The sequence below is a fragment of the Diadema antillarum genome, unplaced genomic scaffold, assembly GCF_040938485.1.
Source record: "Diadema antillarum isolate AM-2024a unplaced genomic scaffold, OU_Dant_1.0 seq00000696_RagTag, whole genome shotgun sequence".
Taxonomy (NCBI): domain Eukaryota; kingdom Metazoa; phylum Echinodermata; class Echinoidea; order Diadematoida; family Diadematidae; genus Diadema; species Diadema antillarum.
In genome coordinates this window covers 2,410,510-2,437,454 of record NW_027271601.1, presented here as the reverse complement: position 1 = coordinate 2,437,454, position 26,945 = coordinate 2,410,510, and the positions used below count along the sequence as shown (strand labels likewise).

Below are 26,945 nucleotides of genomic sequence, written 5' to 3'. Positions count from 1 at the left end.
ACTTAAAGCAAACACCCGTGTCCCCAGACAGAAGATTGCGTAAGATGGATTCAGACGGGTGTCCTTGCCATCGGTTCATTCTCTTTCCCTATTTGGACTACCTGAAATACTCTTGCATTATAAGTCTTCTTGTGTGTGTTTTCTTTGTTGTTGTTGTTGTTGTTGTTGCTTTTTATTAGACTTTTCCCCCTTATAGTGGCTATAGTATACTGGAGTAAATAATATTGTGAAGTATTACATGTATTAGAAGAAATGGAAATATACCGATACATAATAGCTTCATGGCTCATACAACTCAACATAGCACTACGCTGTTCCAGTCATTTACTTACATAATTGGTATAGAGCTATCTGTTCATTCTATGTCAATCAGATATGAATTCAACAGAAGAGCTTGACTTTAAGTAAGAAAAACAACAACACAAAATATGCTAAACCATACCGCTTTTATATGAATTTTGTTTAATGGCTCTACAAACAAATCCTTCGCATTTACTACGTGGCATTTACAAATACTCAGATATCTAAGATTAACTGTGCGATCATGTAGGGTCACAAAGGAGATAAAGTTGCCAAGTCAACAATATAATGCTTTGAGTGGTTCAAAGTTTATCAATCTGTATACTCTTCTATTCTGAAACTCAAACGCACGGTCGCACTTGCATTTGAACGGTCAAAATCATATCGTCGAAACATTTTGTTACCACGGTACATACTAATGATTCAGCGGGGCCTCGGGTGATTTAATGCGGGTATAAAGGTTGCCTCTCTTTCTTCTGATAATTTTCAGTCGATTGTCTCACTTCCCTGGGACTCGCCATTTCAATATTTCTTGGACCCACTAGGCAAGAACTCTCTTGCATAGCCACATTTACCTAAAAGCGCGTCATTACTTAATCTCGATTAACCTTTTCCTTTTTAAGTTGCAGAAAATAATCTTGAGATAATTTATAATTCAAGTTGCAGCATGAAGGAAGGGGATAGGAAATTTGACGACGTTCTTTACGAATTAGGTGAATTTGGTCGCTATCAGATAGTGATATTCAACTTGCTATGTCTTCTGATATTCATAGCACCATGGCAGACTCTTGGAGCAGTGTTCATTTCTAGCGACACGGATCACTGGTGTAAGGTAAGTTGGTTTTAGTGTGGTTTGTATTTGGTATAAAAGTACAGTTATCTACTAGTATTTGACAAGCAACTCATGTAGACATGGCATTAACAGTGTCAGTAGAAATATCTTACAGTTTATATGATCCTTTCTCATTAGTTTTCTTTGAAAAAAAATTCTCCACCGTACCTATCTATATACAAACATTAGACAAAACTTTCTATCCGATTTTTCTGGGTGACACTCTACACATGCACACACATTATTATGGTCTTTATCTCTATTCGGGATAGTCTCGTCAGCGTTGCCACAATTCTATCCTACCAGGGGGGCCTGTCTTTGTTATTAGCCGACATAGCATTGTCAGGTACCAATTTATACACCTGGGTCGACAGGGACGTGGTGGGTAAAAAAAAATCTTGCACTTGGCAGGATTCGAACTTGGGACCGCCGACTGAGAGTCAGGAATCTTACCACTATGCCACAGCGCCCCACACAATCAAGAAATCATTCTTTCCGAGAATAATCATTTAGATTATAGACCTTATCAAATTCAATGAGAGTCTTGGTCTTCGTTTTCAGCTATGTCCAACAATTACGATAAAAACCTAGAGTAAAAAGACAAACGGAAATCATCGATATTAATATCTCTAAATGATGAAGAATTATAAGCTTCAAGGAATCCCATGTCAGTAGCACAATGTTGCCTTGTGGTTGAAGAGTTAAATGCCATTATTCAAACTACTCAATGCTGTCAGTAAGATATCTGTATCGTCCTTTACCTACCAATAAAAGCCCATTATTCATCATGTAAAAATGCTTGATTTTTTTTAATGCTATCAAGTTATGTGCTCCTGCTCAAACAATCCGCTCAAGACTTTCAGATAAATGGATTGTTCTCAATAAATCTTTTTTTTTCATACAAAAAAATATCAATTTTCACTTATGGAGAGCGGGTTCTTTGTGTTTCAAGATGGAGATATCAACAACATTCGGGAGAACTTGACAATGGTGACTGGAGTTTGTCTACTCCGGCGTTTTGAAGATTTTTTTTTTTCTCAAATATTGAACATTCCTAATTAGCTAGAAAAAGCGCTTTGGGATGACTTAAAATGCAGTCCGTTGGTATACACTGTGAGTTTGCAAACAATTTCGACGAAAGCAAAATATGTAATAAGAGTATCAGAATCGTTTTGTGAACTCTTCTTTGCTTTAAAAATTTACCGCTTCACGGCATTCATTTTACAGCTTGAATGAAAAATGGTTGAGCACCTGGTGAGATTTAGTCACAATAAGAGATGGATTCGCAGTGAACCAATTTCTCGCCATCGCACAGATACCGGAATGGGATTCCGTGGACTGCGACGCTCACGGCTTCAACACCACATGGGAGTGCAGCCTGGCCAAGAGAGACGTGGGCATCCCGTGGAACTACAGCGCCAAAAATGAGAAGGTCTACGATCGCTGCCACAGATACAACGTCACGGGCATTGAGTTCTCGCCGGATCTCAATCCGAAGGGTCTTCAGACAATTGGCTGCAATGGCGGCTGGATGTACTACAACGAGGACCCCTTGACCACCACAATGAATCAAGATGTGAGTTCTGGAACGACATGCCCCCCCCCCCCCAAAAAAAAAAGTAAAACAAAGCAAACAAACAACAAACACAAAAATCCCACAAGCAAATTCTTAAGAACGGTTAAAAACGGTATTCGGTATTTGGTTTAATCAGAAGCCACGTTTTAACAGGGCCCTTCAAACATGTCAAACTAGAGTTACCGCGACAGCTTTTTTTTTCCTTCTTCTTTTTTACCCTGCCTACGGTCCCCGCAAAATGTTGTCAAACGTTGTCGCGGTAACTTTCACCAAATTCTACCCCAGCCAGCCAAGGTAATTACCTCGACGTTAAAAAGACTCTACTGTTAATAATGCTGCATGACAGCGCCTTTCCATTTCATTAGAGAGCCACGTACTGAGAGCCACAGGAGGGAAGGTATGTCTCTTCGTATTCAACTACAGTCATGTCCCTTGTCACTTGTCTTCGTTGTTTAGTAAAGATTGCCTTCATGTCTCATGAACTGAACCCAGTTTATTAAGATATCAATTAAAGCATGTTCCACTTCCATCAATTGGCCTATTTCGTATGTCGTGTCCCCAAACTCAGTTCGATCTGGTTTGCGGAGGAGAACACTTCATCACCTTACAACAATCCCTGTTCTTTGCTGGCAATGCAATCGGAGCGATAGTAGGAGGAACGCTATCTGACAAGTAAGATTTATATCTTGCAGGCATAGGTCTATGTTCTAGGTAAGGCTCGACACTTAGGCTACTTATTGTGGTTAAAAAAAAAACCAGGAAGAAAAACACTGAAAGAAAGTCATTTAATAAAACAATGAAATAATACAATAAACCATGATAACTATATGTAAAATTATCAGGTACGATTAAAGGAGATTTCCGGATGATTTTCAGACTTGAGCATTTGAACATCTATAAATTGCTTATACAGAAGTAGGTACAGAGTTTTAGAATTTATAGTGATTTGGATGAGGGATAGGAATGTTTCCAAAATTCATTACAAAATCACAAAAAAACGAGGATGATGATGCAGTAGCGTCACGGAAGAATGCATGTAAGTGATCAAGGAAGCAGAACAAAAGAAGAAAGTATGCATAAGTTCTATACATTTGAAGTCGTTGAGCAAGTGGCACTGTAATGGAATAACATTGCTACATTACTGTAGAATATGTAATATTCCTTTATCATCATCCTTGTTCAGTGTATTTTGTTTCTTTTTTTATGTATTGGTTTATCAGCTAAACCAATCCACGAATAATGTGTACATGGCAGTATCGATTTATGTATCACGTGATGTGAAATTACAACAATCGTCTGGAATGTCTCTGTTAGTGCTTCAAATACCACGCACTGCATTGTGACTGAGCTTATCTTATACAGCACACTACAGCTTTTTAACACGTTTCGAGTGCATTGGATGATCGTTTCAACTATAGTCCGTATCCAGAGGGTTAATAGAACTGATTTCTGAAGTATATTTTAGAGGGCCCTCTTCCGCTGTGTATTTGCACTGCAGTCTGATAGGCTCGAGTAGAGTTAGACTCAATTCCCCAAACTCGCATGTTACAATTCACATACTCATTTTACTCTTTTGGGCTACCTGAGAGCATTGACATTTGTACACGAAAATGGGTATACCGATAGGCCTACATTTTGTATGTTCAGATAGATAAAACTTGGCAGTGAAATTTGACTGAGAATATATATATACATATATATACACTGTTAGAAAAAAATCAACAAGGTTGTTTAAAATTTTAAACAACCACAAGTTAACCGGTGAATCGCTCAACTGTTGTTTAAAAATTAAACAACACGTAGTTGTTTAAACTTTTAACCCTTTGTTGTTTAAAAATTCTAAACAACTGTTGTTTAAAAGAAATTTAAACAACTGGGTTGTTTAAAAAAGTTGTTTAAAAATTTAAACAACTGTTGTTTAAAAGTCATTTTATACAACTGGGTTGTTTAAAAAAAGTTGTTTAAAAGTCTAAACAACTGTTGTTTAAATGTAATTTTATACAACTGAGTTGTTTAAAAAAAGTTGTTTAAAACTCTAAACAACTGTTGTTTAAAAGTCATTTTATACAACCGGGTTGTTTAAAAGTAAATTTATACAACTGGGTTGTTTAAAGCAAATATTGAATATTCATGTTTAGAATTTAAACAGTTCTTAATCCCATACTACTGTACAACTCACTTGTATATAAGCACAATAACACAAATGTTTATCTTTTTGGCCAATTATATATTTCAGCACATTTTCACTGTCTATATCACTGACAACGTATCATTAGAAAACCTTCAATTGGTCAATCTGTCCATCGATGTGCAAACTTATTACAAATAACAAATTGAGCCAATCAAGAATTGTCTCATCCATTTTCAGAATATATACAGAGTAACAATTCTTCTTACACAGGTAACCTTTGATAAGTCGAAGTTCTCGAGAACCGAGAAAAATGTGTCGACTTGCGCGGATTTAGTAAAAATATGCAGTTTGACTGCAGAGGAAAAATCACGAGCTTTTGTTATGCTTGAGTTAAGTGATTTCCCAGCTGAATTGACCTCGACTCATCTAAACCTTAGTGTATTGTCAAATGTACATTTTGATTCCACTTACATACAAATGGGGCGCTTAACGCCGTAAAAATCACATTTCACAATATTTCAACTAAACTGCAATGGCAAATTGAATTTGAAACATGCAATAATTAAAGAATTAATTATTATGCATAACATGGATGTGTTCAGCTTGAGATTATCTATACCTGTGCCACATTGAATATTTTGTTGCTTCATTTCTCATATTGTGTGGGTGCATGGGGACCATCAGTTGTCCTCAGATGGGTCCAAAAGGGCTAACTGAATGAACAGTACACAGAGAATGTAATTTTTTAGAATGCTTTTACAGTCCAATGCACACCGTACAGACACATTATCCAGTTTTATAGTGATCATACCCTGACAAGACAAGATAAATCTTGAATGAGTCTTATTTCCTGGAATAATTATCTGATTTTCTTAGAACCACTGACTTTGTTCTTGAAGTGTTTGTCACTATAACATGCGCTTGGAAATCTCATAAGCGAAGCATACGGGAATGGCCCTCTAAGGATTTGCTTTTCTGTCCCAATACTGTACTTTGTTGCCCCACTAAGAAAAAATTACTGAAGGTATTGCACTACACAGCTTCTCTATTAACTAGATCATTTTTAACAATGTTCAATTTGATGTAACAACATTTTGAATCATTTCAGTTGCAATGCTTTTGGGGAACATTTGCAATAGTAAGTCAGGGGTTATTAGATTATATTTCCTTGACAGTACAATGATGACTATAAATATACTGCAGATGGAGAAACCATTCACATTAAGAAATAAGTTTTATCTCTTGTGAAAATTCTACTCCATACCTACAATATTCAGCATATCTCAACAGACCAAATAACATATACAGTACATTGTAATTATAATGAAACTTACTCCTGTTTAGTCATACCTGCTACCATGAACACATACAGTTTTTTTTTCCATAACTGGGATGTGCCAAGTACAGCACATCTGTCCAGCAAAGATCATCTCTGTCACTCCTGTGATAGAGATGGCAGTAATGAAGATTACTCTATATACAATGCAATAAATTCATAATGGAAATATACATTCTACGAAACAGTTCATCTTGAATTTTATGAAGGCCACATTCAGTACAGAGTGTCACCTCCATTATGCTCAACAGATATGAGGTTTTAATTTCGCAATTGCTATATTTCTGAAAATTGACTGTCATGCTTCAGTATAAACCTGTGAAGATCTTGCCCAATATTTCATTAAGTCACTACTATGCAAAATACCCTTTTAAATTCATTTCTAGCCCATCTTTATCACAAGTTTTCAAGGGCCAACATTACCCACTAATAGAACAATCTTCTCATGACCTTTGATCTTTCCATGTGACATGTATCCATTACTAATTGAGTTATAAACAAATAAAACATAGATACCAAACCTTTGCTTTGACGAATGACCTAAAAGTCAACTTTGTCAATTAAACTTCTGATGACCATGAAAATCTCATTCTACGCATCTAATCTTCCTGATTTGAAGAGTTCAGGTATGTCCTGATCTCTCTCACAGAATTGGACGTCACTTTACCAGGCATTTTGTACACAACTGTCTCCAAGAACTGCCAGGCAGCAAAACATTGAGCCTGGTACTCTACATCTAGGACATAATGCACTTTGAATGCACAGTCCACAGCCTTTGTCAAAGTTGGAAACAAGAATCCCTGTCTCTCTACAATAGGGAGTTTTCGCAAGCACAACGCGGCCTGGAGTTAAGCGTGTCGTGTGCGAAATTTGCTTCTGCACATGATCAAGTCCGAGGAACGTCCTGTCCGGGAGAAAACGAGTACGGTACTTGGCCAAAATAGCGTTCGGTCCCGATGCTGGGCAGGAGTGAGCCAGCCAGTCAGCCAACCAATCAGCGATCTTGTCCCCACGCCTCCGTCCTGCACAGGAAAGCGAAACTGCATAGATATGGGGACGGGAGTCAGAGTACGGGGACTGTCACAAGTGATCGCTTCCTCATATTCTCGGTCTTCGCGTCGTGTAGCCAAAACTTCCCAATGACAAAGGTTTGCAGTGGCTTCTTCCAGGATCCTCCCATCAGCAAGATGAAGGACTGTGGTCTCTGCTTCCTGTCAATTTGTCCAATGTAGAAAGCCAGGTCTGTGCCCTCCTGTAAAATGAAATGGAATTGGAAAAGAAACATGCATAACTATACATCTCGATAAAATCTTGAAATAATCTACGCAGAAGTGTTGGGTTGAGGCATTGGTATAATGAGGTCCATCAGAACAGATATATTTCCCACACCTCTCCAATGTTCAAGGTAGAGTTCATAATAAAGTGCCTGGCCAAATTCTGCAACATTTCATTTGCAAACATATACCCTAAATTGGGTATTTTATGTAGTATATAACATCCATGTATTACATAAAATTCTATTCTTGCAAGGGCTAACCATGACCTCGCTGAATGAATTTTCAACTGTGTGGCCTATGGGAACTTCTGAAAGGCAATTAATTTTATTGCTGGCAAGCCCAGGCAAAAAGTATTATCAAACAAAAACTACTTCTGAATTGCATTTCATTACTTTGGGTAAGTTACTCTTTCCAATACTAGTAGTATAACAATTTTGTCCACTTACATTGTAGGAACATTAAGGAGTATGCGAGGTCTTTTTTCTTTTTGGTATGGGGGGGGGGGGGGAAGACACCCTGTATCACATTGGATGTATATGAGTGGTACATGATATATTTCCAGCATCTTCCTGAATATAATGATACCATAGGTCAAGTGCAATATTTATTGATGAATGGAATATTCCTTACTGGCGACATTTGGGACCAATTTTGCATTTCATGCGAATTTTTTCCCCTTTTCATCAAAATGAAAAGGACATATTGATATTGGACAAGTGTGTGATTGAGCAGTCAGGCACAAAATAAAGTAAATATGTATGTTGACTATGTAATATAAGATTTTTTTTTTCATTAAAAAAAATTATTGTGATTCACAGCATACATTAGCAACATAGTAAATTTGCATAAATATGTAGAATCCATGGACTAAACTAACAAATGAAACAGCATAAACTGGGAATTTCTGTAACTATGGACCACAGCTTGATGATTTTTATATTTTGTATTGCAATGTCAAAGTCCATCTCATCATTTTAATAAGAGGGCAACACATCACTTGTTTTAGAAGATTAGCCTCCGAACAGTTAGGTACTTACAGGTTGAAAGTCGTAGAATAACTCCAACGACTCCTGAAAGGAGCACTTGCCCCACACCCTCGCAGTCCAGCCTCGGCAAACTAGTGGCAGCATGCTGAATGCAAGCGTCTCTTTTTCCTCTGTGGAGCAAAATGTATGACACAGGGGGAGTATTTTTAATGATAAGTACAAATATACCCTTTAAAAATATTAACACAATCAAGGCTGATAAAGAGAAATGCTGACAAGTATCAGCTCATATTCAGATGCTGGCTTATGTACTTATATTGTACTTGATTGCAACCGGGATTACTAACTGTGGGGGGGGGGGGGGGGCTGTTTTAAAGTTGTTTGGAGGGTATTGTAGAAAATACTACACATTTTGAATGAGGGACTGATTCTGGCAACGGCATTTACTACCAAGACGGGCAAGTAATTGTGGATGAGTAGAGCCAAACTTGTAAGGCCAAGCATTAGAATTACAATGCTGTAATAACCATCATGCTATTCTACAAAGCAGAAATCAGAGTTACCATGAACTTGGATGAAAGAAAGTTGAATGGTGTTGACAGCCAGTGCCTTAATAAGAATAATCTTGCACTACTGTTAAGTGCTTAACAAAGACTATTGCAATATGAATGACATTTGGGCTTTTGCAGGAGGTTCATGCCATATTCTGGCATTGCATAAAGCAAGATCAGTTAATATGCATATATCTTAATTAGATTAGCAAGAGCAAGGGATGTTCAAGGTCCAGTGATTTTTATTCCAAGTAGTAGGAAAAAGAATGCAAAAACTTTAATAGTTCATAAAAGACTTCTCTGTTAATGTTATCCTATAATGACAAAAGCTTGATTATCATGTGAGTTGATCAGGCAGTGGAGAAGAAAAGGGGAATGGTAGATGAAGGAGGCAAGGACAAACCGTCCAGAAGTTTCAGTGTACATGAACTGTGTGGCCGTGGGGTGCTATAATGTGAGAGAGAGGCAGGAGACAGCCTCTCCCAAATAATTATTCGAGCTGTAGTTACAGTCATTAAAGCTGCACTACCGCATGTGATACAAGAAGCGAAAGAAGCTTGTATGAGCACAATTAAAGATGTTCTGAATCCACATGTCATCTCTTGAGGATTCAGTTCCAGCAGGACGAGGTCCAGCATGAGCTAAGGAGGGACAATCTCTGCCTGACTGGCCTGCCAGAGGGGGCTGAGGAGACAGAGGAAGATCTTACTGAGAGCGAGTCAAATGTTGCCAAGGAAGTTGGCTTAGACATTTGGAAAGAGGACATCTCATCTTCATGATCTTGTCATCATCGTGGGGAAAAGGCAAGAAGGAAAGAGCAGGCAGATCAAAGTCCACTTTATTGCAAACAAAAGGAACAAACTGTATTCTGGGCATTCTAGTCTGAAAGGAAAAGAGAACATGAAAAGTGTGTACATCAATGGAGATCTAAAGGCATGCAATGTGTCACTCGATCAGTGCATGATAAATGCCAAGGAAGCTCATGATGTCGAATCGGCAACAAAACCAAATACGGGAACATGACATGCAAGTTGAATGATGGACAAAGCAGAGTCATCAAGAGCCCAGATGATCTCTTTGATATTGGCTTTGAAATTACAGATCCACTTCAGTTTTTGCAGGTTTTTGCGAAAGTCTTAGAAATTAATTAACAAGCATTGAATGAATTTCTCGGTCTAACAATTTTTTTTTTTTTTAATAGTCATGTACATACTGTAAGTATTTTGTTAATGTTGTTAATAAATTCACCTCCACTCAAATGCAAAAAAGGAAAGGGTGGTACTGGGGCTGTAGATTAGAATCTCTACACAGAGCAATACTATTTAAAATGTACCTTGGCAAAGGCCATCGGTGTCACCCATGTGACAAATAAGCAGCGTTTGCTACGATGGACATCTTGATTCCCCATACTAGAGTACTTTGTCAGCATACATGGCCATGCTGCAAACATCCTGTCTTCAGCCATGATCTCCTGGCTGAAGTCTTGCTTGATCTGTACAAATTAGGGAACAAGATTGCATTTGAAATCATATTAAGGGTGGCCCAGAAAGAATGCTATAAACCAAATGGAAAAAAAAATATAATACTCAAGTTGATAACAAAAACATAAATGATGGAGTGAATTATGCATGATCATTAGCTTCTGCAAAAATGTTCATTCTATAAACATTTTTCTCACAAGTTTGTGTGAATTTGCACAATGTGCTTCGTTTGGCATGGAAATCTTGACAGACTGAGAAGAAAGCTCCTAATCTTTGCATAGAAACTTATTCGAAAGTGACAAAAGTGCCAAAAATTGGTTCCAAACCACCTACCTACACTAAACAAATAGAACTCTACTATTAAAGGTGGTATATTATTACTACAGGCATTAAGTTTACTTGTGGTGCATAGACTATATTGTGCGTTAAAAACACCACAATCTGTTTTCTGTCTTCATCTTCATTTTCTATCGGGGTTCTAGGCCTTTTTTTCTACTGGAAGCTTACGTAGACCTTAATTCATCGAGCATCATTGACGGCAATGATGCTCAGTAAAGAATGAATTGCTCCATGTAGCAAAAGTAGCAGAACTTAACTTGCACTTTAGTATTGGATTTTAGGGGGTTCATTATGTTTACAGTAGATTTTGGTTGTACGGTTGGACCTACTACTCATCGACCGCCTAATGTTTATTTGCTTGATAAGAATATTTAACACTGAAATTCATGCAAAAAACTTGACCTACGTGATCGAGAAAATCGAGAGCTAGGCTATCAAATGCCTTTGTTCCCTTTTCGATTTGAAGTTTCAGTGCAAAAATATCGCCGTCGAACTTGCGTGGCCTCGTTTCAGCTCCCCGCGGTAACGCTCCTTTATTGAGATCGACCGCTGTTTTTGCATTGACAATGCACGCAAACCAAATTGTATTGAACACCGTGTTGTAAGAAACTTTTTAGAAACTTCCATAGACATTACATTACGATTCGGTGAAAATATTCATTCGAAATTTTGTCCTTGATTAAAACCATTAACTTTATAATGAACGGTGAATTTTCGCGTTTTCCCACACCATCCTCATCAACAGTCAAAGCCAAATCCATTTTTATGTGCTTTGCGTGCAGTGAAGTGCGTACTAAGCGTTCAGTGCGCCAATTAATACACGGTCGGTTTATTACATACAAGAGGGTGGTCGATGTAGTAGGGCTATCATACAGCCGACCATAAGTTCTAAATTATAAGGTAGGAAGTGATCGAGACAGGTCATTGTGTAATTGAACTTAGCACTAGCACAGCAGTCTAAAATATAGGCCCTAGCCCTTGACTAGGCCCTAGCATTGCCTAGCTAGGCCCTAACCGTCACGTTATACCCTATGCCTAACAACTTGTTAGATTTCTACATCATCGAACTTGGACACTGCGCCTATAATTTTGCATGATGTGATACGGTGCCAGCTGTTACTGTTCAGATAGAACTACAACGAATAGGCTACTGTACTGACTACTGTGTCAACAATGGGAATATTCCGTACGCTGATTTAGATGATTAGTTTTTGTAAAAGAAATTCGTATTTTATGTGAAGTCTTGAAAATGTATGTAAGGATTGAATTATGCAAGTGTTTATACAAGCACGAATTGGTTGAAAAACATAATGTACGTACCGGTACAGACGACCTAACTTAACGTTAACGTTAACATTACAGTTTGTTAGATCTAACGTTACATGCATGATGAAGGCGAGGCGTAGCGCAGCCCGGTCAAGAACCCAAAGCGTTAGCCGTGACTAGCTTCATATATCATGCAAATTACAGATCTAGATGGGGCATGAAGCGATGTAACAATCAGTTAAATAAATAAATAAATACCTTGGAATGACTGGCAAAGTTCTTCTATAGCTAGACCCCATTTGCTGAGAATGTTCGTGACTCCATATAGCTGCATTGCAGTCATCGTCACCGCCGTCCATCATGATGAATAGCCGCGCTACAGTATAGCAGACGTACAAACGTGTGATGTACGTGTACGTGTTAGTGTGTGTGAGGCGCGGTGGCCGCGCCGCCCGGCGGCGATCGATTGCGACGAAGGATACATGCAGGCCCGCTGATTGGTTCATGACTATCACATGACTCTTGCCCATCAATTTCTAAACAACTATGTTTAATTGTTTGGACAATCATTCCGAATTGTTTTTAAACAACCGCTGTTTAAGGCATTCAAGCTCCAATTTTCTGTATTTAAACAACATTGTTTAGAATTTTAAACAACAATATTTTAAACAACGAAATTTTACACAGCGTTCTAACAGTGTACATATATGTATATATATATATATATATATATATATATATATATATATATATATATATATATTATAAAAAATAGTTCAGTCGAATTTAGCCGTGAACACCGTCTGCGATCTGACAGCCTGGTCGCGGAATCGAGCTATAAATATGTGTAGTTTTTATGTGTTGAGTCCCAAATTATTCTCCTTTTTTGATGAGAAAAATATAAACACTTGCAATTTTTCAGGCCCGATCAGGCTACCAAAACATATAATTTCTAAAATGATAGTGGCCGGCATCTATTTCGGGTGGCCCTGCTGGGCCACTGGACAACCGCTACTGTAAAGACTTGTATGTTCTATGTATTCCATATCGAGCTTCTTTGAATGTGCGTTTTGTTGTTTCGTTATTCGTCCTATATTAATCAATAGACATACGGTGCGTGTCATTATTCGAGGGAATTGGACTATATACTGCCTATTATAATCCATGTATTCACTTGTTGCACTCATGGAGTTTTGATTTCATATCACCTATAAAACTGTAAAAGTACGTTTGTTATATAGACCTATAGTAAATAAAAGGCGAGTACATTAACCTCATGCCTCGAAAAGAAAGATAAGCAAGATCTCTCAACGAGCGGCATTGCGCCATAAAAAGTCTTTGTGTACCGAATCAATCTTCGACGACGTTTACAATGCTAAAATACAAAAACAAACTGGCCTGGTTTTAAAAGAGGGAAAGCATTACAGCAAGGGCGGAGAGAGAGAGAGATAAAATTAAATAACACATCATCAAGGTATTTTCTTTTTAAGATGGGACATGACTCTAATGTCAAACGTTAAGTAACGGAAAATAATATATATATATATATATATATATATATATATATGATTATCCCCTATTGATTTCTATGCAGAGTTGGCCGCCACAGGGTCGTCTTTACCGCCTTATCAATAGTCAGTTTGGCTGGAATTGTGGTGGCTTTGGCGCCCAACGTGTGGGTTATGCTTGGCGGAAGATTCATTGCTGGAGCCGCGTCTAATGCCATGGTTGCTGCCACCTTCGTCCTGGGTATACCCATTTCTCTCACCTATATCATTAGTTTTGAGGGAAATTTCCTTCATAGATGCATTTACATTCACTCAAGACGATTTTACCGCGGTCGTTAAAGCTAGTCTTGCACCAAATCATGATAACCGTTACCATCAGTTTTATCGCACTTTTCAAAACTGAGATTGCTATCATTATCATTAATGGCAGTATAGTAGTAGTAGGCCTAGTAGTCGTCGTCATCGAACTAGTGGTAGCAGTGGTAGTAAAAGTATGAGTAGTATTAGTAATAGTGGTGGTGGTGGTGTAGTGATCGTGGTAGAAGTAGTGATAGTAGTAGTAGTGATAGTAATATAGTAGTAGTTAGTAGTAGTAGTAGTAGTAGTAGTAGTAGTAGTAATCCTACTAGTTAGTAGTAGTAGTATAGTAGTAGTAGTAGTAGTAGTAGTAGTACATGTAGTAGTAGTAGGTTTAGTAGTTAGAATAGTATAGTAGTATTTGTAGTAGTCGTAGTAGTATTGGTCTTTGTCAATCTGGAAGTTATTTCATGTCATTGAACTGATTATATAGATATGGGTATTCTTGTAAATGCAATACTTATGAGCTAGTATACATAGCGTATATCACGATAACTTTTTTTTTTTTGGGGGGGGGGGGCGTAATGTTTAAAAAATAGTAACTATTACTGCTATCATTATTATTGTTGAGAACATTTATCTCACCCTCTGTCTTCGTCTCTTTCTATCTTCTAATCAATATTCTAAACAATTTCCCTGTCATGTGGGGTATTTCTCTTATTCTCATCAACAGCCAACGAATTTGTTGGCCCGTCCAAGCGCAGCATTTCGGGTAATGCGATTTGGGTCTACTGCTCACTCGGCTACATGTTATTAGCCCTTATCGCCTTCTTTATCCGAAATTGGCGGCATTTCTACCTCATCATCTCTGCTGTACCAGCCATCCTTTTGCCGCTGTCTGTGTAAGTACTTTTTTTCAGAGACAAAATATTCCTTAGCTGTTTTAACATAAGACCATCCAAACTCAGTTTCAGAATTTTCCAAACTTTTTTTTTTTTTTTGGGGGGGGGGGGGGGGGGGGTCTATCAGCAACCCGAAGACATTACCATGCACAATGCATCAATATGCCACAACTAAGTGTCCTTTAGAACTGTAATTTTGCATGGCCCTGCAGGAGGAGAACATATATTAAAAATGCACAAAAAGCAAGTTCTCTCTCACACTGTATTGCTGTATACTGAATAAAGCATTTGCTTCAATTTAGAACGCCAAGATTAACGCAAAAGAAAGAAAGTGCAAATGTTCTCAATTTAGAAACAAACATAGCATGGCTGAATTTCAGAACAGCGTAATTTCTAAGGAATACTATAGCTATATAGTCAAGTCTACAGTAAAAGATTTTGCGATGTTATATCTGCATATAAAAAAGAGTGTGGGTACGTTTGACGTTTAAGAGGATTATTTCAATTTCAATTTCAATTTCAATTTCAATTTCGATTTATTTTCATATTTCTCGATGAAAAAATACATCAAATATAACAAAATTAAATGAAGTACATGATATCAAGCTGGAGACATACATAAAATATTGCAAATATATAAAACATATAGTGGTCGATCTCTGAAGTTTTGAATCTGAAGAATGCTGAAGAAATATGAAGGAACCTACTTAAAAGCGAGCTTGTTGAGCGTAAGTCCCAGTTAAAGTCGAGTTAAAGATTGAGATGGGGAGCACGGGTACAACAATGACCGAAACATAGAGAAAAAAAGCACAATTATACAGTTATATAGCAAATTCTTCTCTAATGCAGATTTGGGGTCGGATAAGCCACATGCTGTAGGCGGGATTATGACTGGGAAGGATTCGTTTTAGGTATTAAAGTATACAAATGGATAGTATTCTTCACATGAATCGAAGGAGAAGAAAGGACATGTGTCATAGAATAAATTAAAGTTGTCGATATGTGCAATTTATTATTTTTATTTCAATTTCATGTATTTCATGTATTTAAAGAGTGAAAGGAAAAAAACATGCATTACACAATCATATTGTTTGATCAATTTGGAAAAGTACATTACACAATGTAGGTCGTAACGTCTATAATACGATTATGTTCAATTAAGTAGAGAAACTAAGAACACCAATGCATACGTTGAACGGTGGACAGAGTGGGTGGTCGACTAAACAGCAAGGCTTGTAATACGTGGATCACTCAAAATGTAATACATGTGTATGCAACCTGGCATCATCATTATAAGCTATATTTATTTTAAGGTACAAAAAGTACAATTTCGCACCGTAAAAATTGATGACGAGAGATGCTTTCCCCTCTCCCTCTCTCGTTCTCTCCCTTTCTTATTTCTTTGAATCAGAGTTGTGCCTGAATCTCCGAGATGGCTACTGTCCAGGGACCGTGAAACAGAAGCTCGCAAAATAGTGAGGAAACTGGCCAAGGTCAACAAAGTCACAATTACAGAGACATTTACCCTCACTGATGTCACTGAGAAGGTTGGTTGAAGTTGATTCATTCTTATTTTTTCACTATTTGTGCTGAAAATGAACTTCAACTCCTCGTTCAAGTAATGACTATGAATTTGGACACCCGGTTCTATAGTCGGTTTCTGCGCGAAAAAGAATCACATCAATGCACGGGTAAATGCATAAATTATCGTCTAGATACATGTAATACTTCGGTAAGATTTGTATCATGCAATGTGTATGTGTACGTATACTATGCTTGTACCGTAGAGACGCACAGAAACTGCAGACACACACACACACACACATATATATATATATATATATATACATTATACAGAGTTCGTATATAATGTACATTATAATAAATTGTACACATTTTCCACACAGAAAAACATATAACTATACAATAATTTACACGTACGTACGTATGTTATGTTTATGATCATTCATTACAGGATGTTAAGAAAGAGGATGAGAAAAAATTTATGGATCTACTGCGCAAGCCTCGTTTAAGGATGTATACCCTGAACATAATGTTCAATCTGTAAGTATAATTATTTCTATGGTTGATTTCTACTAAACTTAGTAGACTGCTATCATTCCTCTTACCTGTCATCTTTATCTTTATCACCACCTTCGGGGTTTTTTTTTTAGAATTATTCTCATAATTATATTAACGGCGTAGTTATGATGATGATTACTATTAATGTTATCAATAACATAATCATCACTTTTATCAATATCATTATCGATATCATATATTGTCATTACCAGCATCATCAGAATAAGTCATGGATCCATAAGTATGAGTTGATTTAAAAATATTGTATCCCTAGGAAAACGTCTACATTACGAAGATCGCTGAAATAGGTACACTTGTGGTGGTATGCTTGCCCCCAAATAGCAATAATCATAATACCCAATATTGTACCAATGTTATGTTTATTTTTAGTCATTTGGATAATAATAATGGTTTGCTCATTGGAGTTCCAGACTCTCACCTGAAAGGACTCCAACGGATACAAAATTCAGCCGCAAGGCTTGTGACACGCAAAAGGAAATTTGATCATATAACTCCCATTCTTCGTAGTCTTCATTGGTTGCCCATAAGAGCTCGTATCAGGTTTAAGATTTTGACCCTTGTATTCAAATGTTTTCACGGAAATGCCCCTGCATATCTCAGTGAACTCATCAAGCCATATCATCCTGGTCGTAATCTGCGCTCAAAATCAAAAAATCTCCTCTCTGAAATAAGTGTCAAATCTAAGACATATGGTGATAGGTCTTTTGGAAAAATGGCACCCTCATTATAGAATAATCTCCCTCTCAGTGTTAGATGCATTACAGATTTTGATAAATTCAAATCTGTGTTAAAAACTCACCTTTTGGGCAATTGTTGATTACATGTTTGAATAGAGAAATATGTGAAAGATTTTGTTTGTTTGTTCCATTAATTTTGTACACACGCACAGAGACTATCTTATGGTATTATGCGTTTCTAAGAACTGACTATTATTATTATTATTATTATTTGGTTGCATGACGCTGTGTAGACCAAGAACTGAACAAGTCTCATTAATGCGGAAGACAATATGTGATATAAAAGCTGTTATTATTGATTGCCATAAGGACAATTTAAGGGACTCACTATGTTTCTTTGTTTGTTTGTTCCTTCGAAGCATCGTTAACACGCTAGTCTACTTCGGAGTCTCGCTTAGCACCGGCAGTCTCGGTGTCAATGTCTACATCGCCTTCGCCATAGCAGGTGCCGTTGAAATTCCCGCCTGTTTCGGCGTGATTCATCCCATCGACTACTTTGGCAGACGACCATCGTACATGGCCTGCATGTTTATTGCAGGGATCGCTCTCCTGGCAACAATATTCATTCGTGAGAATGTTCAATTAATGGCTTAGTTAAATCAGTAAATAGATAAACAAACAAAATGTATCGACATGTGTGTGTGTGTGTGTGTCTAGTGATCCACTAATTCATCGCTTATGTTTCATTAATCAAATGCAAATTACTGAAACAATTATCACCTTTTTTGCGTCGGTATATCGAAGTGGGACCATACGTGTCTACAATATGTAATATACTTATGTTTGCACTGTGTAAACAAAACTCACAAAACATCGCTCATTTCATTCAGAAAATTATATCATGTCCATTGTTTTCTATTACACGTCACAAAATACAGTACGTATCTGTTGTAGCCATCTTCTTTTTTTTTCTCTCTCTCTCCCTTGTTCCTATTTTCTCTCTCTTTCTTTCACATGACAAAAGCGTTGGGTGTTGGTCGTGCCTGTGTAGCCATGGTTGGCAAGTTTGCAATCACGTCGTCTTTTAGCATCGTCTATCTACATGCCGTGGAGATTGTCCCAACCCCAGTCAGGTGAGCGATATATAGCAGTTTCTCTGTCTATCTATCTATCTATCTATCTATCTATCTATCTATCTATCTATCATCTATCTATCTATCTATCTATCTTTCATCTATCTATCTATCTATCTATCTATCTATCTATCTATCTATATCTCTCTTGCCAGTACAGACAGTCTCAGTACAGATTAAGTGTACAAAGTCATGATCTGAGTAAAAATTCCTGTTCAATTTGACATAAGTCGATCATGGCAGAAACAAAATAGTTTTTCTTTTTCACTGTTATGACGTCATAATACTGTGCAAACGAGAGGTAGTACACGTCGCATGTTTTCCAATCTGCTTAATATATCGATATAAACTGAGTATTTTATGAATGCTAATAAAGCCTAAACATCTTCTCTCTTTTGTTGACATAGGTCATGTAAAATTGCGAAACTCAGATATTGAGTGTTGTGGTCATTCATTGTCTTTCTCTGGAAACTAAAGAAATGAGGCATTGGGTGCCTGCACTCTCTTCTCTAACATGGCGAACATCCTGGGACCGCAGATAATAGCTCTACGGTCAGTCTGGGATCCGTTACCTCTGGTAATCTTCGGCTCACTGTCCATCATCGCCGGCATTGTGTCTGTCTTCCTACCCGAAACGCGTGGCAAGAAGATTCCAGAAACCATCGAAGAAGGGGAAAATATTGGTTGGTAAGTTTTTAAAAATCTATGTATACTATACCTAGATAGTGAAAACTTTGAGCAAAGAAAATGGGATTTCATCCGTTTTCTATGCTCAAAGTTTTCACTATTTTGTTTCTGGTCAGTTTTCCCTTTCTTTCTTTCAATATATATATGATATATATATATATATATATATATATATATATATATATATATACATATAGTATATATATATATTTTATATGTAATATATATTATATATTTGTATATACAAATTTAAAAAACTCGCAAAAGAAAGAGATTTGCATAGATAAGATGCGCCCCACGCAACACAGTCGCGATGCTTGATTTGAAATTTTGAATCTCTCTGATAAGATTAACAACATGACAGAGAAAGGAACTTTAAGTTTGTCTTTTTTTCTCTTTGACATTGAAAATTTGTACAGCTTATATTCTGAATGTGTATTTTCTTCCACGATGTTTTTGCAGGAGAGCCGGTCCGAGACAGAGGAAAGGAATACAGGCTGTACAAGGAAGTGAATACGCTAATATCAAATATCAGGAAGCAAATGGAATGGCGAATGGTGATCCTGTTTGAGGCTTGAGGATGCTTGACAACAGCAACTCAAGCAGGTGTCACGACAATGATATATAGTCAACTTGTAAATAATCGGAAAATAAACCGGTGAATTATTCTCCACTGAGACTACAGACGCACACGCTTTAAAGGGTGTGTACAGTTCTGGTCGAGGTGAGGATTTAGCTTTTAACGTTTTGCGAGATATTCAGAAACCACTCTATGAGATGTCAAAGAGCATGCAATTTTAAGGGGTATCAAATTAAAAGTTTATTTGATGAAAATCGGTTTTGAAGTGGCCGAGATATCCAAAAACAAGGTGAAACAAAGAGATCCTAATAAAGTTGTGGCCTGTAGTCTTTATCATCATCACTTTTTTGGATATCTCAGCCATTTAAAAATCAATTTTCATCAAATAAACGTTGAATCCTTCTTAAAATTACATGCTCTTTCATATACACGTAAGAGGTTTCTCATTACCTCACATAGGAATGTAAAAAACACGAATCCCCACCTCAACCAGTACTGCGGACAGCCCCTTTAATGCGTCATATCATAATGATGTTAAATTACTACATTCTAACTCCATTTTTATTTTCGGGTTTATTTTGGGTTAACGTATAAAGTTAACAAATGTTCGGAATGTAACTTTTAGTACAGCTGTAGTATCATCGACGTGGTCATCACTCATGAACTCGGCAGATAGTGATGACACATTCTGCTTATGGTCTGTGCATCAATGGCGTCGGTCAATACAATCACAGTGTAATAGCATATCCGATTTGGAAGAACCTTTTCAAGTTTCTCGTCACAGTAATAAGTAAATTTTCACATAAGTTCATTTACTTAGTATCTACCATAATCAAAGTTCACTTGCATATCCCCTTCAAACTTAAAGGCAGGGAGAAATATGTTTCTCTTTGCATAACTCGAGTGAATATGCTAATTTATGATGAATGAAACTTCTGTATTTCTATTTCAATTATTTGTTTTATATCGTTTCAGTACTTGTGACTTCAAAAATTGGAGTATAGTCTTTTAATCCAGCAATGGCAATTAAACGTGTAAAGCTGTATGAAATGGCTAATATAATGTCCAATGTACAATCACAATGCATGCAAACTGACTTGAAAGTACACGTTGTAATAATATACGCATAATACTCTTGGATGAGTTTTGTTTAGTCTTCCTTTAGCCTCCTTCCAAAAATTATAGACATAAATGCAGATGTGTGTGTGTGTGTGTGTGTGTCACATACATTTAGGTTGTGATGGCAGTGACAGAAAGCGATGAACAAGTAAACCGCAAGTTAGCATTGAAGGAAAAACATACGGTCAAACACACACACGCGCAAGCCTTGCGATTATTCTTTAACTAAAAAGGGCGCTCCGGAGCAAGTACAAAGCTCAAGTTTGCGAGCGCATCAGGATCACTCCTTTGTTCGCGCGTGCTCTCACGACAGAAACCAAAGACTTTCAAAATGAGAAGGTACGGATGTGGGAAAATTGAGACACACTTTATCGAGCTAGTGCTTGTTTTCTACTCTTACCAAACTGTCACGATAACATCTGCAGCAACTCGTTCTTCCTCTTATCGCTACTCTGTACAACCCTCGAATGACGCTTACGGTAAGTTTGTGCATGTGTACGATGCGTATAATATGTATATTCATCTTTGTTCTTTATTTCAACCACTGTAATGGAGCGAAGAGCACATTGTATGTTATGTATTCAAGATTTATGCTGTTGAAATCAACTTGAACCATGCTAATAACTCCCTGTACTGTATTTGATATGAATATTCACGAACAATAAAAAAAGAATCGTTCGACTTGAATTTCCAATTCGTGTTTCGTTTTCATCGTTTGACGCATGGACAAGATGTGACAAAATTTAAAAATAGTAGGTTTCAACTTCCAACTCACTGGCGCAGTATATCCCTACGGACAAGCGCCTTTTGGAAGCAAGCTCTTCTGTGTGAATATGTATGCGTGCTGGCTAATAGAAAAAGATTGAAAAATACTTCACAACTGCTAAGTATATACATCAATCACTAACATGGCAAATAAACCAACACAATAAACACAATTGTTAAGAATTTGATTGTAATCTTAATTTCTGAATTGCTTAACCTTCAATGTCATTCGTATCTATTGAGACAAATAAAGAATTTGAAAGAAAAATGTATATGTTTTTTATGTAAAGGTTTTGTGACACGGACCTCACTATTTGACACCAAGTTCTGCTGTCTTTTCATCCCTTTCCTTGTACATGTAATAGCAACGAGATGCACTAGTCAATATTTTAGGCCATTTTCTCTGCTAAATAAGCAACAAGCATTTTGCCTCATTTCATCTCGATATTGTATTCGGGAGCAAGTTTACTTTCAACGAAAACTCCCTAGATCTACTATCATTGACTCGAGCTACGCAAAATAAAAACAAAAGTTTAAACGATCAAGAAAGTTTGGCATACTACCATCTAGCTGACGACATTCTGGTATCTTAAAATCGCAGTGGGCTATCTATTATCACTGTCAATTCTAGCTGCAGCAATTACTGAATAGGTCATACAATGACATATGAATGAATAGATAGATTCGGTGTTTCATATTCACCTTTGAATTAAAGTAAATTTTGTCCAACTTTTAACAGGTCCATACCAGGTTCGTAAAGATATCTTAAAGGCGTATCCCTTGCTGTCACAAGGACAAATTTTGGCAGGCGTATGAGCATGAGTTCGCTCGGAAAACTCTCACTCTTGATCGCTGTAACGGTGCTCATCATATTCCATGAAAGCACCGCCAGTGATGGAATCTGCAGAGTCCCACGAACGTAAGTTTGGTCGTAAAGGAAACTCGTAACCCAAGTTCATGCTGAACTTGATAAAATATGAATAATTTCAACGCAACGTATCAGTGAAAAAAATCATAACACAAACAAACAGAGAAATTATTTAATTTTCTCTGTGAGAATTACTTATACCCTCTGTTGATTGGAGACAATTAAAACTTTGTCATTTAAGCAACTATGAATAATATATTACGGAATTAAAAATACAACATTTTGTAAATTCCCCTGCTGCTGGGGTGAGTTGTTACAGCACGTGGGGTACTTTGTTACAATCTAGAAAGTATGCATAAATCGGGTAAAAGCAGATCTGATAGTGAATATAATCATTATGATAATGAATAATATATTGTGTAAATATACCTGTGTGCACATCTTCGTGCATTCGTGTGTGTGCCTGTCTGTGAATGTGCATGCACGCTTGTGCATTTATATCTACTCCGAGGGTATGCTACACATTATTCCTCACTTAAATGCACCTAACTTGGAAAAGTGTGTCAACGACGGTCTGAAGTCAATTTCAAAATGGTTCCAATGTAATGTGTTTATCACTTAATGAGGAAATTAGTGTACTTCGATGATAATCGTGCAAATGCGGTAAAGACATCAACTTAACAGCATTTAAATCAAGATAGAAATGATTATCTTGTGAGTGAAGCTGACACATGCAAGTATTTGGGTGTGACCCTGAATGAAACGTTAACGTGAAACAGTAATGTAGCTTAATATATCTGAGGTAAATTGTCCGCCGCAATTTACTGTCTGAAAAGAAATGAATAAAAAAACAACAACAGAAAAAGCACTCGTAGAGCGCAGACCTCCACCAAGCAGCTTATTTCCATCCATAATACACGCATGCAGAAATCGCCCAATTTCCCAAAATAGAAGCCTTTTTTGTGTAATGTCATCAGCTTTCAACTATGTACGCGGCTACTCGGAGTTGTAAGGATGTCGTTATGATGACACAATCAAGGGGAAGGGGTTGTTATGTCTGAATTGCAGAGAATTGCAGTGACTTGAACACAAAATTTCATGTAGGCTATAATATCCGTTAAAGAGATGTGTAGATGACACCGTCACATTGTGCAAACTGCATATAGGTTCCTAATTATTGCGAATGATTGATCTTTTTCTCCAAAATATTTTACATTATAACAGAAACGATAACTGCCATTCTTTCACCGTTAGGAAACTTTTATATACCTCAATTATTTGACAGACTTACCTCCATAGAATATCAACTTTACCAAACAAAGTAGAATTATTCTTCAAACTTGAGTTTCTGAAATTGTTAACAGTATCACCGTATCACGAACAAAAAAAGGCTTTGAAATACACTGATTTTTGTGTTTGTTTGCCCGCTTTCTTCTTGGTTATGATGGATTTAATCTTATAGATGTAACTTGATAGTAACGCGCCCTTTCCCTTTCAAGTTTGACAGCTTGGAATGCTGGTCGACGTTTCGTGTTCAACAAACCAATAACTGCACCCAAAATATACCAAAGTAAAAATAGCTGAACAGCAATTAAAGCAACAACAAAAGTAGATATATTGTTGTATTCTGTTTTTATGCCTGAATAATTTCTCAGTCATTCGTCGTGTTTAGATTCATGTTATGACTTATTTCTTTAAGATGATGGTCGTTCGTTGATTTGTAAATGAAATATGATTCGTTATTCCAAAGGTTCGTTTATCCCAAAATGAAATAAGATTTTTCTTTTAATCCGAAAACAAAAGAAGACGCAATCTGTAAATGAACACTCGGAATTGAAATTCTTTTTTTCCATTTTCGGATCAACACCTTCAGAAATTACAAACCTTTATCTCAATTTAACCGCCCTTTGGAAGAGAGAATCTTCGAAATAATGAACTGCTACTATTTCTGTGTATATGGTGCAAACTAAAATAGGATACGTATATTTCGAAGGAACTTCAAAGTCATTCTTGAACGAGGATTAATGCATTTTCTTACTCTGCTTGAAGTGTTCAAGAAGTTCTGTAAAATGTGCATCAATCAGGGACCTAATATACTGAAATAAAACATCCAAAGTCAGGGACTTTTAGTGAGCAAAGGGTCTAGGACTTTCCGCTTCTTTATGTACTTCTGATAATTCGAGGCGTTTCTGTGTTTATTATGCTCTGTATATACAGTAACAATACTTTTTATGTAGTTGCCTCTTTTAGGGTTTTCTTTTTAGAACCACGTTGTAAAATATTTATGTCAAGTCATTCAAGTTTTGATCAAAGTCTTTCATCATAGCTTTTCATTAAAGTTTCAAAGTTATTTGAAATCGAAATTCTTCCTTTGTATTACAGATATGTTGTCTCCATCACCTACACATGGTCATACACGAGAATCGTTGAAGCCTACAGGACATGTCATTGGTTTGGGAAATGCACGAAATACCGGTGTGTGGTCTGTACAAAAGAATTATGATATTCAGTAACTTATCTCACAGAGATCAACCTTGGATTCCACACGCTCCCCTTGGCATCCATTCTCTAAACGCACAAAAATAAAATTAAAAGCAGCATATACGTGTAAAGAATTTGCAATCACTTATGGTATAGCCCATTATAAAATCCAAGCCATGAATTTCTTGAGCATTAAGCATTAGGAGCCATATTGCTCCATAAATTGCCCATAGAATCTCTTACAATATCAAACATTGCGGACAAATGTCATCAATTTTATTTGCTCAAAGGTTCAGCAGTCTCTTTTATAATGTTCTTCATGACTTTTGTTAATGTATACTATGACAAAACGCTGCATGAGTGTAGGACTTATAGTGCTTCAAGAAGTGCGGTATGAAAAAAAAAACGCTATCGTGAAGTCATGGCAAAGCAGAAAGAAACAAAATCTTAGCTGATTAAGCATAAAATGTGACACAATCAGGGCCCATACTCGCCCAACGTAATGGCGTAAGCTGCATGAACATGGAGCCAAGGAACTGTACAACTTAGTATTTTACTGGGGAGGATTTAAATAGGTCAAAATTCGATTCTGGTACATAATGATATGCATGTGACGAAAGAGAAAAATAACTGGTGATCTTCGTGATGGAGGGTATGGTTTTTCTTCAGTCTTGAGAGACAATGGAGATGTCTCATCTATAAATCATGTTTCCTTTCTATTAAACCTTGCCATGTTGTAGCTGTATGTATATTACCATGTTGTTGTACATATTATGTAGGCCTACTTCTCGATCTCGGCTGGCTGGCCCAGGGATCTGCTTATTCTTGGGACTCTGCGCGGTGGTTGGATTTATATATATATATATATATATATATATATATATATATATATATATATATACATACATGTTTACGTGTTGTGGGTCTCTTTGATGGAAAGCTGTCATGAAAGTTGTCAGTCATGTGTATGTACTTTTCCGTATTCAAATGACAACAAACGACAATCCAACACGATAAAAAAAAAATACAAATCAGTCTGCAAAAACCATCCCATGATAATTATAATGACTTTGTAGCCCCCAAAGATGAAAATTTCGGGAGAAATAATAGAGAAATTGAAGAATCTTCTGTCAAATGTAAATTCAAATGGCATTAAAGACGCAATATTAAAAAAAAATGTAGAAATTTCAAATGTTATTTAAAATTAAGAAAATTGAAAATTATATTTGGTTATGAATTTGTTTCATGAATTTTCAAATTCTTAAATCAAAAGAATAGAATAAAGAAATTCTGTCCATTTTATCACCTTTGAGGCTTACTCCCTGTGACATTTCAAGCTTGATTAAGACAGAAAACACTTATTTTTCCCCTTTAGTTTCCTACTTTGGTTTGTTTGAGGATATAAAGCGATACAAGGGAACGAAAACGTATCTTTGCTATTTCATTGATGCGTATCATTGTGTTAAATTGGTCTTTTGATTCATTTCTATCTTGAAGGGCATTTGCAAGTGAATAACAAAATGTCAAGGTTTGCTATTTTACTTTGGGTCTTGGAGGACAAAAATCAATGTGTTCATTCATGCATAAAATTTATCTTTATCTACTATATAGGTTGATAGCAAATTCAATAATCTTTAATGTGGTTTACAACACAATTATTCTCATCAAAACCTTCTCTAAGAATATGTACTGATTTTTTTTTTGTTTTTTCTTCTTTTTTTTCCGGGTGTATAAGCCCATTTTGTGTTTG

The 26,945-nt window shown here is 36.7% G+C and overlaps 2 protein-coding genes across 3 annotated transcripts in view; one reads left to right on the top strand and one right to left on the bottom strand.

Annotated features, from left to right (window-relative positions):
* LOC139737550 (alpha-amylase B-like) overlaps positions 1 to 26,945 on the bottom strand; it is a 47,609-nt gene that overhangs the window by 10,308 nt on the left and 10,356 nt on the right. The gene's annotated exons all lie outside the window — the stretch shown is intronic.
* Positions 708 to 20,527, top strand: LOC139737551 (organic cation transporter protein-like). 2 transcript variants are annotated; one of them, XM_071648229.1, is made up of 11 exons: positions 708 to 1,132; positions 2,448 to 2,708; positions 3,277 to 3,380; positions 13,670 to 13,824; positions 14,614 to 14,782; positions 16,194 to 16,329; positions 16,758 to 16,846; positions 17,982 to 18,190; positions 18,587 to 18,695; positions 19,173 to 19,382; positions 19,845 to 20,527. In XM_071648229.1, the coding sequence occupies exons 1-11, from the start codon at positions 968 to 970 to the stop codon at positions 19,951 to 19,953; spliced, it is 1,716 nt and encodes a 571-aa protein (XP_071504330.1). In that variant the 5' UTR covers positions 708 to 967; the 3' UTR covers positions 19,954 to 20,527. The 2 variants fall into 2 exon arrangements, with proteins under 2 accessions (XP_071504330.1, XP_071504331.1); XM_071648230.1 differs by lacking the exon at positions 19,845 to 20,527 and having other exon boundaries at positions 19,103 to 19,213.

Bases quoted from the DNA above. Each gene is read 5' to 3' on its own strand.
- LOC139737551 (XM_071648229.1), top strand. From the start codon at position 968: ATGAAGGAAGGGGATAGGAAATTTGACGACGTTCTTTACGAATTAGGT. The intron at 14,783-16,193 runs GTAAGTACTTTT...TCTTTGAATCAG, and splicing joins ATCCTTTTGCCGCTGTCTGT to AGTTGTGCCTGAATCTCCGA. The intron at 16,330-16,757 runs GTTGGTTGAAGT...CATTCATTACAG, and splicing joins TCACTGATGTCACTGAGAAG to GATGTTAAGAAAGAGGATGA.